At 38.2% G+C, this 14,101-nt stretch overlaps 2 protein-coding genes across 2 annotated transcripts in view; both read left to right on the forward strand.

Moving 5' to 3' along the window:
- LOC130547505 (receptor-type tyrosine-protein phosphatase beta-like) overlaps nt 1-6,387 on the forward strand; it is a 39,238-nt gene extending 32,851 nt beyond the window's left edge. The window contains exons 7-10 of the mRNA XM_057323468.1: nt 1,704-1,867; nt 5,524-5,659; nt 5,843-5,949; nt 6,129-6,387. Coding sequence (XP_057179451.1) covers nt 1,704-1,867; nt 5,524-5,659; nt 5,843-5,947 — 405 coding nt within the window. The 3' untranslated portion in view covers nt 5,948-5,949; nt 6,129-6,387. The remainder of the gene's footprint in view (nt 1-1,703; nt 1,868-5,523; nt 5,660-5,842; nt 5,950-6,128) is intronic.
- A 7,250-nt stretch (nt 6,388-13,637) lies between these two features.
- LOC130547506 (uncharacterized) overlaps nt 13,638-14,101 on the forward strand; it is a 4,548-nt gene continuing 4,084 nt past the window's right edge. Inside the window, exon 1 of the mRNA XM_057323469.1 lies at nt 13,638-13,751. Coding sequence (XP_057179452.1) covers nt 13,638-13,751 — 114 coding nt within the window. The remainder of the gene's footprint in view (nt 13,752-14,101) is intronic.

The following is a 14,101-nucleotide window of genomic DNA, read 5'->3' on the forward strand; positions in this document are numbered from 1 at the left end:
TTTGCATCAAAGAGTACAGAACAGTACTCTACTCTCAGCCAGTCTTGTCTCATTGTTCCAAGGTTACCACAGCGAGCAGGATGCAGTTCATGGCCTGACCTGATGGTAGAGCGGAGAATGGGAAGTGGGGACCTGACAAGAGCTGAGATGATAGAGCTGGATAAAGAAGGACGCGGTCTCTTGACATGTCTTCACCACAAAACTTCAAATGCTATTAGATTATTAATGATAATCTTAAACTATAATTTATTTTATTATTAAGTTTATTTATTTTATTTAGCCTTGTTGTGCAAGTTCTCTGGAGCTTGTGCAGAGGCAGCAGCTTTTGCCAGAGGGGAACTGGAATCCCCTGGTTGGGCCTGGGTTCTCCTGAGGTTTTTTTTCTCGATTAGAGTTTTGGGTTCCTCGCCACCGTTTGCATACTGTTTTTGCACTATCTGCCTGACCGGGGGGGCTGCTTTAGAATCTTAAAGTTTTACTTAATTAATATTGCATATAGGAATTTATTATCTGTTATATTTGACCTGTGCTTCTCTCTCCTTTATCCTAAATGTGTGCTCTCACTGAGCGTGTGTGTGTGTGCGTACTTGTCTGTGTACGTACGTGTGTGTGTGTGTGTGTGTGTGTGTTGTGTGTGTGTGTGTGTGCGTGTTGTGTGTGTGGAGTGTTTTGTGTGTGGGTGTGTCTGTCTTCTGTGTTTTCAACCTTTTCTTGTTTTTGCAGGTACAACTTTGATTGTTTTGCTTGTAGTCAATGTGTCTCATGTACAGCTGCTTTGTAACAATGAAAATTGTAAAAGCGCTATATAAATAAAGTTGAGTTGAGAGTTGAGAGTAATAAGTTCCATAGAATTTTTAAGTTGACTTTCGAGTCAACCTTGACTCCAACTTTAAAAAGTTTGTTTGTTCAAGTAGCTTAACAGTTCATTCAACTACAATGGTTTAATCAGTTGAACTTTTGGAAAGCACCTGCAATAGTTTGGTCCTAAATTAAAACTAAAATACACTACAGCAAAGATCCTCAATTCCAAACATTGGTATCCACTTTCCTGCAGAGCCCAACTAAAGCGAACACTGATCACATTAATGGTGATTATTTTTCAACATTACTTCCGCATGCAAACGTTATATTGATTGAATGACATTGACAAATCAACAATTTGTAACATTGATTCAATGGTTTTCATCTGCTCTCTTGCTATCAGGGCTTCTTGCAACTTCTTAGTAATCCTGAAGATCTTGATGAGTTTATTCATGTGTGTTTGATTAGGGTTGGAGCTAAACTCTGCAGAAAAGTGGATCTCAAGGTTTGGAGTTGAGGGCCTCTGCTGTAGTGTATTTTAGTTTAAATTTAGGTTTCACCTTAGTTTAAACAACATATAAACACAAAGTAAATGCTTTCATTTAAATTGACCAAACCATTGCAGGTGCTTTCCAAAAGTTCTACTGATTTTAGTTGAATGAACTGTAAAACTAGTTGAGCAAACATACTTTTTAAAGTTGGAGTCAAGGTTGGGTCAACTAGAAAATAACATTTCAGGTAACTCTTTTGGAGAAAGAAATTGAGTCAACTTAAAAATTATATGGAACTAGTTACTACAGAATAACTAGCTGAGTCAATATTTTTTTACAGTGTACAAGATAGTTTAAAAAAAAAAAAACTGTTGTTTGGAACGGTTCTAAAAAGCTTTGTGTGTTCTTCAGGAGGGTCAGCTGAGATACCCCAGGATGGTCCGTCAGTTCCATTACACCATTTGGCCGGATCATGGTGTGCCTGAGACAACCCTGTCACTCGTTCAGTTTGTGCGAACAGTCAGAGTCTACATTAACAGGACAACCCGTACTGGAGTCAGTGTAGTACACTGCAGGTATGTGCTAGGAGAGCAAAATAAGCAGAAAATGCTTCTGAATGCTTCTACACTGTAAAAATTGAACAGTTGGATCAACTTAAAAAAAAATAATTCCAAATGGTGAAACCTAAAAAAGTGAAGTTGGTCCAATTTAAATTTCGTAGCTAACAAAAGTGTAAAAAATAATCAGTTGGATCAACTTAAAAAATTACTTCAATTGGTTACACTTAGAAAAATTAAGTTGGTCCAACTTAAATTTCCTAGCTAATAAAACTCACCATCATGGTGATCAGTGACCTTTACATGTTGGGACTTTTGGGGTGCTGTAACTGCATGCTTTTAGAGTCCATTTGTTATAGCGATTAAATGAGAAACAAATCATATAGTGTTAGTACTGGTTGAAATCACCATCATCTTTTAGTTTGAATCACTGCTCTCATCTTGTTCATAAACATTATGTGTTTTTAGAATGTTGTCCTAGATGCATTTTGATGTCAACATGATTTGTAAAAATTCAGTACGAATAAAACCTTAAAATGCAGTTGAGTTCAGACACACAAAGACATGAAGAATCAGTGTATGAATCTCAACAATGGTGACAATCAACAAACGAAAGCTTCATGCTGCAATGTATGCTGGGTAACATCATAATACAAAACTCATTCATTATTCCCAGCATGCATTGCAATTGATCTGTTTATCTGAATTAGTCGCCTGTTGATTGTTTAAGTTGATCCAACTGATCATTTTTTACAGTTTTGTTAGCTGGGAAATTTAAGCTGAAACAACTTAACTTTTTTAGGTTTTACCATTTGTACTCATTTTTCTAAGTTTGTCCAACTGTTAAATATTTACAGTGTATCTCTTTAAAGTAGACTTATGGAAATTTAACTTTTATAAGTTGTTTAAACACTAATATTCCCAGATAGCAACCAAACCAGCAAATTGTTGCGGCCCAAATCCGGCCCACACCTTACTCCCCATAAAAACACAAGACAATCAAAATAACTTACAGAACTTCATTGTGATGAAATAACGATCATTTCCCAGGGCTCTAGAGTGCGACCAATTTGGTCGCACATGCGACTTGATTTCTCAATGGTGCGACTAAGAAAAATCTGAGGTCGCACCGGTGCAACCAGCCGTTCGAGGGAGAAAAAAAGTCTCCGCGACTCTGAAAGTCTTCCTGTGATTCAACAACAGACACACATTAGGCCCATATCGTGGTCTAAACCAATCAGAGATAGTGAAGGGCGGACCGCCCCTCTGATTGGCCGTGGTCCAGATTTTCCTGTAAGTGTGTGTACCAGAGGTCGTGTTAACCGAAAATTCTCTGTCATTGACAAAAAATGTTTACCAGTGACGGAAAAATCTGAACGCCGTCCGTCCGTCCGTCAGCTATTTTGACGGATTACAATGATGGCAATTTGTAATTCCCCGTTTCCCTTCATTAGAGCGTGATATGCTCGCGAAGGGACGTGCGTGTTTTCACCCGTCATTGTTACCGACTAGACATATGTGATGCGATCTGAGAAAACCCGTCGGATGTCGCGCTGGGACGCGGGAAAGACAGTTCACCTATCAAAGTAAACTACATAACATGAAGAATGAAGGAGTATCAATGCACATTTCCCGCCAGTCCTGTGTAAACTACGGCATGCAAAGTTTTTTTCATACAATGTTTTCGTGAGATGGCGGAGCTCCCCGTCTGCAGCACCGGGAGTTATCGCTGCTCATGCGAGCCGGACCGCGATCGCAAAACATACAAGGGATGATCAAAAGTCCAGACACTATGCACATGATAAACAAGGTAAAACTTGCTTCACTGCTTATTAGTTGTTGTCCGTAATGTTTGCTAGTTTCCTTGTGTAGTGATAATGGCAGAGCTCTCATTCTTTAAGTGTGCCCTGCACCATTTTCCTTACTTTCGTTTTATTCAAACGGTTTTGTACAGTATTTTTATAGACTTCAACACTAGGAAATGTTTTTTTATTAAATTGTTATTAGAGTAAGTCTTTCACCACTGTAAAGTGACTTTTACTTGTGATACTGGACTGTTGTGCTTTTATTTTCATCACTTAACTTTAAACCCATTTTCCTCCAAATTCCGTTCCTGAAAATCATAGCGCTTCAGCAGACCTCAGCCATAACTTTTGTTACATACATACAATGAGCAAAATAAAAACTGATTTGGAAAGGGCTTGGTATGAAAAACTGTAATATATAAATTTGCACCATGTGTTGGGTTTTCCCAGATCGAATCACATATGAACATAAACATTAAAACATTAAATATATAGATGAATATAAACAACAATGGCTTTATTGGGCATTCAGTTGTATTAAAATACAACAAGTTCCGAGACGCAAGTACAGTGTGATGACGTCACGAACATACTAATTACCACCTAACGCCACCTTGCACCATAGTGACGGGTAATAATAGATTATGACGGATTTTTTACGAGCCTGTCAGTCAAAATGACGGACAATAAAAAGTCTAGCGCAACCTCTGGTGTGTACGTGTGAAAATGCGTGTGCTGCAGTCAGACAGAGAGAGGTGAGGAGCCTATAGGCCTGTCAATTAAACTGAGTGGATGTAGCCGTGGATGATGAGAGAAGATGAAAAGAACGATTGACAACTTTTTCGTGAATAATGTTAAGTTAAGGCCTGATCCGTCTGAAAATCATAAGCAAGGCTCTGACACGGAGCCATCAACCTCCCAGGTTATGTCAAACCCTGGTCCATTTATCTTGAGATGTTTTAAGTTTCAGTTCAGTGAAGCACTTTAAGCACCGACACTTTATCAGTAAGTTACCTTTCTTGTAGAATTGTGCTTCAAATAAAGAACTTTATGTTGACCAGGTTGTTAGTTAATCATTTACAAGTTTTGCCTATGAACTGGTAAAACTGCGGTGTTAAATGCGATCGAAAATTTGGGTGCACCTAACTTTTGTGCTAGTGCACCTATGAAAAAAAGTTAGGCGCACCAGTGCAACCAGTGCAAAAAGTTAGTCTAGAGCCCTGTTTCCTGATCTCACTGATCTTAGTTTTCTTTGTCATAACATATGTCTTATACAGTAAAGAAAACTTAACGTTAAGCTCAAGAGTCAAGAGCCCAACTAAAGCAAACACTGATCACAATAATGGTGGTTTGTTTCAACATTAATTGCAGGTGCAAAAGTGATATTGATTCAATGCAATTAACATTGACCAATCAGCTATTTTTTAACGTTGATTCAATGGTTGCTTGCTGTCTGGGCATCCATGTGGAAAGGTACAATATGTGTACCTTTGAGGGTACTGCCCCAGTGACAAGCCATTGTACCCCTAAAGGTACAAATCTGCCACATTTTTTCTGACAGTGCTGGGTATCCATGTGGAAAGGTACAATATGTGTACCTTTGAGTGTATTGCCCCAGTGACGAGCCATTGTACCCCTAAAGGTACAAATCTGCCACATTTTTTCACTACAATACACTCAAAGGTCACGTATAAAAGATCTTGAAATACCCTGAAATATGACTCCTTCAAAAATGAGCTGTCAGTTGTTACAATTAAATGATTTTGGTTGCTATTTGATGTTCAGTATTAAGCAAAACCAGTACTGAACAGAAAAACTACATCTGTATAGACCTTTAATACCGGATCATTTGTTTTCCTCTCTCATCAGTGCTGGTGTGGGCAGAACTGGCACTTTTATTGTGCTAGATCGTGTTTTACAGCAACTGGACAGTAACTGTACAGTGGATATTTACGGCTGTGTGTTTGATCTACGCCTGCATCGGCCGTGTATGGTGCAAACTGAGGTGGGGCTCTGCATGTTTCTACATCGGCAACATTTGTACTTGTATCAAAGTAGAACTTAAGCGCTGTAAACTGTAAACTGAGCGCACTGTAGCAACAGTATTACACACCTACAGAAGCATTTGGCTAGTAGGTTATGAAATTATTTTCAATTATAGATGCCAACTCTGTCTTCTCTGTTCCAGTGTCAGTATGCTTATGTTCACCAGTGTGTGCGTGATGTTTTAAGGGCTGGTAAAATTGGTTTTGAACGAGATAACCCTCTTTTCCCCATGTATAACAACATATAAGAGTAAGTGTGTAGCATGTTTAGTTCTATAACAACATGTGTTAAATATGTTAAATAAAAAAGCATGTTAAAAATACAATGTCAACAATACTGCATGAGAATGTGATGTTAGTTTTGGGTAAATATGTTTATAAACACAATATGGTCAGTTATAATGTATGTTTTTGCTCTTCCAACAACAGCTCCAAAAGGAAGCCGAAACATTGTGTTATGCTACGCATCAGCTATAAAAAACAGTGGAGACCAGTGGAGCGAAAGAGTGAAGTTTCCCGGTTCTGTGATAATAAAGATCAGCACTCTTGGGAAAAAGCTAATCAACCTGTCTTTACAGATTTTGTGTATATAGATGTTCAAAACCTCTAAAACATGCTATACACAGCAAATTGGCCAGTGTTAAATGAACACTGCTGGGTGTCTATATGTGTCCACACTATAGGGTGTTAAAGTAAAACTGAAGCAGTGTTGAAGATAATGAGATAATGAAGTGATTAATTAAGAGATGATTGATCATTAATGATGAACACCTGCTGTTAACAAACACAATCACTGAAGAAAACATCAACAAGAACAGTTGATTTTGATATCACCATTATGGTGAACAGTGTTTCCTTTAGTTAAGGTCTTAGCCTTGGACTATTGATGTTATTCCTTTACAACAGCTTTAGTGCTGTTGATTTAATGGCGCTTCTATGTTGTTGAAAATTATGTTTAGCTAAAGTTATATATGAGGCTGAAGATATATGTGGCTTATTGTGGAACTTTTACTGTGTAGGTTTCAGTTTTAAGTAAATGTAAAATGCTTTACATAATACTTAAATAATGCTGTTGTAGGAGAACGATCACTTAAATCAGTCTGGAGAAACAATTAGTTGCCCAAAGAATCAACAATGTCACTAAGATACATCTAGACATCAACACTCTTCATATAAACCTCAATGATGATGACAAGCAACGGAATTATTTAGATGAACAGATCAACTGCAATGCATGCTGGGAGTCATTGAAGAGTTTTGTACTATGATTTTACCCAGAATGCATTGCTGCATGAAGTTTAGTTGTTGTTGATTGTCACCATTATTGAGATTCATTCACAGATTCTTGATGCTATTTGTTTAAATGATTGAGAACTCTTGTTCCCTTCAGCAATAATTGGGTACCACTACACAGGGTCAGAAGACAAACTAAAAGTCACCAACTTCCTCAAGATAATGTTTCTGCTCTTTACCATTTACCTATATTGTTATTTTGCTTCTTTTTGCTTTCGCTGTAATAAAGACACTCATAAAGCACAATATTACAACTAGAGAACAACTTGAATTACTAGAAATGAAGGATCAAGAGCCCAACTAAAGGAAACACTAAACACCATCAGGGTGACTTCTTATTGTTGATGTGTTCTTCAGTGATTGTTTTTGTTAACAGCAGGTGTTCATAATTAATGATCAATCATCACTTAATGAATCACTTCATTATCTCATTATCTTCAACACTGCTTCAGTGTTACTTTTAACACACTATAGTGTGGACACATATAGACACCCAGCAGTGTTCATTTAACACTAGCCAATTTGCTGTATAGAATAGCTAAGTATATATATGTAACGGAGGCCAGCTAGTGAAGAGCTGTGCAGTGTGTAAACCTCACTCCCCGACCAACAGAGACGCTCTAGCGACAGACGCTAGAGACTGCGGTCTTTAGCCTCCTCGTTAGAGCGCCCGTCTCCCATCCGGACCGACGCTGGTTCGAGGCCCGCGCAGAGCAGGGCGAGCAGGACCAGTTACATTGGTGCCGTGACCCGGATGGGAGTGAGGTTTAGGGGGGTGAGTGTAACGGAGGCCAGCTAGTGAAGAGCTGTGCAGTGTGTAAACCTCACTCCCCGACCAACAGAGACGCTCTAGCGACAGACGCTAGAGACTGCGGTCTTTAGCCTCCTCGTTAGAGCACCCGTCTCCCATTCGGACCGTCGCCGCTTCGAGGCCCGCGCAGAGCGGGGCGAGTAGGACCGGTTACATTGATTTTAAAACAACTTTAATAATAATGCAGTAATAAATCTGTTCTTAATTTTTCTTATTTTTTTCTTCAGTCGACATGTGTCCTACTTTTAAAAATAATTTATGTTTTATGCTATTCTTTCAGGAATGCATTTAGTCTAATGGCACTTACAGGACCTTCTGATACTTTCTTATCCTGTAATTGATTGTCTGACCACAATAAAAAGGGAAATTTTAAATCGATTGAAATGACTTCTAAAAAAAGTTTTTAATGTTTATTTTTGTATAGGACGAGTATTTAGCTGTCTAGAGCTGTTGTCTGTGTGGTATTCAGTTATCCATATATACATTATATAACATATGATACATTGTGCCACATGTAGCATATCAACATGTAAAATTTTAGAAGATTAATGCTTAAATGCATATTTAGAATGAAGTTAGAGTCGGATGTGAATTGGCGTGGTTTTAAAATGGATAATTTGGTGACTCCAATTTCGAGATGTTTTGCTTATTTTACATTTGCATTATTTCTAAAAGGTATTTATAAATTTGCATAACCAGGCCTCTAAACACATTTGTGCATTTCAACCATCCCCCCATGGGATGTGAGGGTAGTGATGTGTTCTGTGGTGCTCCACAAGCCTTCATGGCTAATCTCAATCTCAGATTAAGAAAGAATCCCTGCAAGCAAGATTGCTCTAGCACTTTATGGGCCCCCAGCTGGCTGTCAGCGCAGGGCCCCCGAGAATTTGCTCACTGGCCAAACGTTGGCCCCTTAGTGCTGGTCCTGCACGGGCAGCCCTCACTTAGCCTCCACTGTTGATGTTTTGAAATGTTGATCACTTTTGCACCTGCTATTAATGTTGGAAATGTTGAAATTTCTAAACAAGATTATATAAATCTAAACATGACGTAATCATCATGTGCGAGAAGCAAGCGGATTCCGGTTGCCGGTTCGCGAATAGCTTCTTCGGACACGAACCGGTTGCAACAGCTTTCGATTCAGCAGTACATGAACCGAAGAGCCGCTTCTTTCGGACACGTCCGACTCAGAAACGATGATACTGCGCATGCGTGTAATTTTAAAAGCAGATAAAAAGCGTCTAAGTCAGATATTTTTATAAAATAGAGGTGTGATACTATAAAAAACATCCCAGATACCAACCAAACCAGCAAAAAGTCACCATCATGGTGATCAGTGTTTCCTTGAGTTGGGCTCGTGACCCTTGCTCTTTAGATTTTTTGTAACTATGTACTTTTTAAAGTACATTTGTTTTGGTAATGCAAATGATAATCTAATCAAATGTTGTTGGTTGGTGGTCATTGAAATTACTATTTTATATACATTTGAATAAATTGCTGTGCTGCTGATCTTGAAAGAGTTAAAAGATCTTGGAGTTTGATTGCATTTTGTGGTCTATAAAGTTATAATTTAATTAAATAATTAAAAAACTTATAATATTTAAACAGATACCGAGATTAGACACACAGACATCAAGAATTAGTGTATGAATCTCAACAATGGTGACAATCAGCAAACGAAAACTTCATGTTGCAATGCATGCTGGGTAACATCATAGCACAAAACTCCCAGCATGCATTGCAGTTGATCCGTTTATCTAAATTAGTTGGTTGATTCTCACTATTGCTGAGATTCATACACTGATTCTTGATGTCTGTGTGATTCTAAAATGTGTTATGATAAACATGAATCTATTTTTCACAAATCATTCTAGACATTAAAATACAATCAAACTCCTTGATCTTCCAGGATCAACAGCATAGCACTCAATCCAAACGCGAGCACTGAATCAAATTACAACATCACAGTGGTGTCAATGGTTCAATACCAACAGCATTTGGTTAGGTTCTCGTTTTTACTGCCATACAAGCACACTTTAAAATCACGCAGTTTCAGCAGATAAGTAAAGTAGTCAAATAGTCAAGGGTCAAGATCCCAACTCAAGGAGACACTGATCAATATGATGGTAATATTCTTAAAACATTAAAATATGTTTTCAAAACGTATTCATACACATGAAAAACCTTTAAGGAACATTCTTATAACAAACTTTTGTTAGCTGGGGTGTATTTCAGGTTGTAGTTGTTGTGTTTCTTTGGGTAAATAAATTTTTTGTCGTTTTTGTTGATCTTTTCTGCAGTGATTCTGTTTGTTAACAGCGGATGTTCATCACTAATGACTCAATCATCACTATAATAATAATGAAACTCAATACAAATTCTGTCAAACAGGCAGAGGTGGACGAAGTACACAACTTCTTTACTTGAGTGAAAGTACAGATACTACATGGTCAAATATTACTCCACTACAAGTAAAAGTTGTAAAGACAGATTCTTACTTAAGTAAAAGTACAGAAGTACGTGCTTTTAAAAGTAAAAATGTAATATTAAAAGTAAATTTCCTTTATGTCAGTTGTGCATTGTTTTATTGTCGTATACCTTATGCCTCTGAAGCAACCTACTGAATACACTGAGTAGCTCACAGAATCAGTTGTATTAAAGGAGTAGTTCACTTCAAAATTTGCCCCCATTGACTTCCCATAGTCATTTTTATTCCTACTATGGAAAGTCAATGGGGGCAAATTTTGCAGTGAGCAACTCCTTTAAGAGTTTTATATGTTTAGCACATTTGTTTCGTTTAGATATAATCCTGTATGATCATTTAGCCTAATTATCCTCATTAGCCCCCTAGACCTATATGTATATATGAGCAGTGTTCTTTTATTTTGTATATTACCTTTACCAGTTTTAGCAGCAATTTACCAGTAAGGTTCTTGTAAATAGTTAAGTGTAGAAGCCATGTGTTTGTTGGATTTATTACCATTTGTATTACCATAATTTAACTACAAACATAAACTATAGCTAGTATAATGAAACTATGGTTGTAATAAAGCTCAATAAAATGGAAGGAAGGAGGCGGGAACCGGCGAACATTCAAACATTTTTAACCAAAATAAATAAACAATAAAACAGCAGCAAAACAGGCCGGCAGCCCCTCACGCACGACTGCCGGCCACACGAACATAAACAAATCTTAAATGTCTGGGCCTGGTCCTCTCTCGCCGTATTCTCCTGCCGTTCGTCCTTTTATGCTTCCGATCTCCTCCGTGAGAGATACGAGGCCGGTGTGACGCCCAGCTGACACTCATTATCATGAGGCGTGGGCCTCGCTTCCTCCTCCGACGCGGCTCTCACCACGCCTCCCTCGTCACAATGGTATTTTTAGTTGCTGTGGTTTTACTAAAGATTATTAATTGGAGTATGGTTCCTATATACTGTATAGAAAATGGTAAATTTGTGGATACTGTGGTTTTACTGCAAATACCATCCCTGCTGAAAAAAAACAATGAATATTTGAATTGGAATGAGATTTTTTAATTAAATTCCTCTTTGTAGTGTGTTTGAGGTTTTATTCCAATAGGATTTACCATCCCACCAATAGAATCCATCACATACAAGTAGACAACATGTATCCATAGTACAATTCACATTAGTAGTAAATATGATACACCGAATGTCAAAAACGTGATTTATTACCCATAATTTATTACCCCCTGCCAGGTTTATGATTATGACCTTTGACCGTGCATCCTGTGTACAATTATGAACCCTTTGTTGTTTGTTCAGGAAAAAAGTTATAATGTCCAAGCCTCGTTGTTTCACACACCCCCTTCTTTGCAGTAGAAATAAGGATTTGCTTTGAGAATGCTTGGTCTTTGACCTCCTGTGAATGAAAGCAATAAAAGATGAGTTAAAGAAAATAAGAAGCACTGATGTTAAATAAAATAGATAAACAGTGATTCAATGAAGTATGATAAAATAGACAGATTCAGCTTTTAAGTTTTAAAAAGAACTTGCCTGTGTTGCAGGGTAATGCATGCAGTCAGGTGTAAAAATTAAAATTAAGTACCAGCTAATGTTGGGGGATTCTTTGTTCCCCCATTCCTACACACACACACAGACACCTCCCACCCCAAACCAAGAAGATACTTTGCAGCCATGTCTTTTTACATGGTGTGAAAACAGTTTGATGTGGATGGTTTTGTATATCAGAGAGATAAATTAAATGTTAATGCGTGTGATGTTTCTTGAAAGATCAAGTTAAAACGTTTATAAAAGTCTTGCTCTGGTTCCATGTCCTGCCTATCTAACCCCACACCACCTGGCAAAATGTTGGTCCCATCCTGCTGGACTGACAGATGGTGTCTATCTCATAACACAACATGAAACCTATACCTGATCACAATAACGGTGATTTGTTTCAACATTAATTGCAGGTGCAAAAGTGATATTGATTCAATGCGATTAACATTAACCAGTCAGCTATTTTTTAACGTTGATTCAATGATTGCTTGCTGTCTGTGTATCCATATGGAAAGGTACAATATGTGTACCTTTGAGGGTATTGTCCCAGTGACAAGCCATTGTACCCCTAAAAGTACAAATCTGCCACATTTTTTCTGACTGTCAGAAAATTTGTACCTTTACGAGCCGTGAAAACCCTGCTGTGTTGAGAATTACTTATCGGACGAACGATCATCATCGGCGAGGGGTAGACAGACACCGTTTGCTCTTCAAACTCAAAATACTGTCTCGCTAGATCAATTCAACGCTATCTTAAGGGAGTCTAATATTCCTTTACACGAGTCCGTTGACAGACTGTGGGGTTCTGTCGGTGAGATACATACGATTCTTATGAGATTGTATGCTTTTATCGAAGGTGTTAATCATCGCGACGAAGCGCTGGAGAATTCTTTCAACCGTTTGCTAGAGTCATCAAAAGAACAGATGAGAGAAAAGCGTCTAATAGTTGAACTCCTCTGTGCTATAAACGCTGTACTATTTTCTAGATAGTCACTATTTTTATATTGACCAATGATCGCTATAAGTTTTTTACATTTATCTCTATATCTTATAATCGATTTTTACATTTACAATTTTATCTCTATATCTTATAATTGATATTTTACATTTACAATTTTATTTCTATATCTTACAATCAATATTTCTATATTACCATTTATATCTATATCTGTTTTATATTTTTATATCTGTTTTATATTTTTATATCTGTTTTATATTTGCCATTTTACATCTATTCACCATTTATTTTTGTATTGGCTATGCAACGTGACATAATTCCTCTTTGTTAGTGCCGAAACCATACGGGAGGGATGGCCGATGAAAAATGTTCAGAGGCCGGGGATGGCTGTCATCCAGATCAAACTCTCTCAGACCTGTTACAGGATGCGATCGGAATGCACGCAGAGACCCATCATCATAACGCCGATAGACTACTACTACTGTTAAATACACACCCTGTACATGAGCAAACTTTTAATACCGCGCCGCCCCAACAGATTTCTAATTTGGAATATTTGGAAGCTGCGATACGTGAAAGTACAGATTTTAATCCATGCATCAGACTATGCGAAATATTAAATACGAGGGACACAAACACCGAACAAGACGGCAGTGGGTTATCAGATACAATCGTCCCGACTATTGACTCGGCTCCCCCTAGAGGTAATGTCGATAACGAAAGGCCCTCGACTTCCGATACACAGAGGACTAGCAGCGTCGACCTCGATGCTTTGATACGAGATGGCGGTACCATAAACGGTTATCGTGTTTTACCGAGACCTCGTTTCAATAGCGTGGAATTGAGAAGACCCATGAATCTACGGGATATTGGCGCTACAGATTTGGCGACGTATCACGTTCGACTGCACGAGACCATGAACGAAATCGCGACGTTTGCCAGACAAATCGGAGGCGATGGTAGCGTAGTTAGTTTAACCCTGAGAGGGCCCAGTCTTAAATCTGACGTTACAGCGATATTATCACCCGGCAATTACGACGTTAATGTGTTTACCGATCAAATCAAAAAAAATTTACAGAGCGATGACAGGTTATTGTGAGACGACGCGGTTGAGATAGGAGCTACCGTGGCTTCGAACAGACAAGGGGGAGGTTGCCATCGTCGTAAACTCACAGATTTGGCTCTCGACCAGGTGATCAAAAGAAAAAAGATGAGTTTATTTTGCCCTATCAATATTGCGAATAATTTGTGCTTTTCTATATGTCTCGCCCATTTTCTCGACCCTGAATTACCTGAGAGCAATCTGGAAAGCCGCGC

The sequence above is a fragment of the Triplophysa rosa genome, linkage group LG24 (assembly GCF_024868665.1).
Source record: "Triplophysa rosa linkage group LG24, Trosa_1v2, whole genome shotgun sequence".
NCBI lineage: Eukaryota > Metazoa > Chordata > Actinopteri > Cypriniformes > Nemacheilidae > Triplophysa > Triplophysa rosa.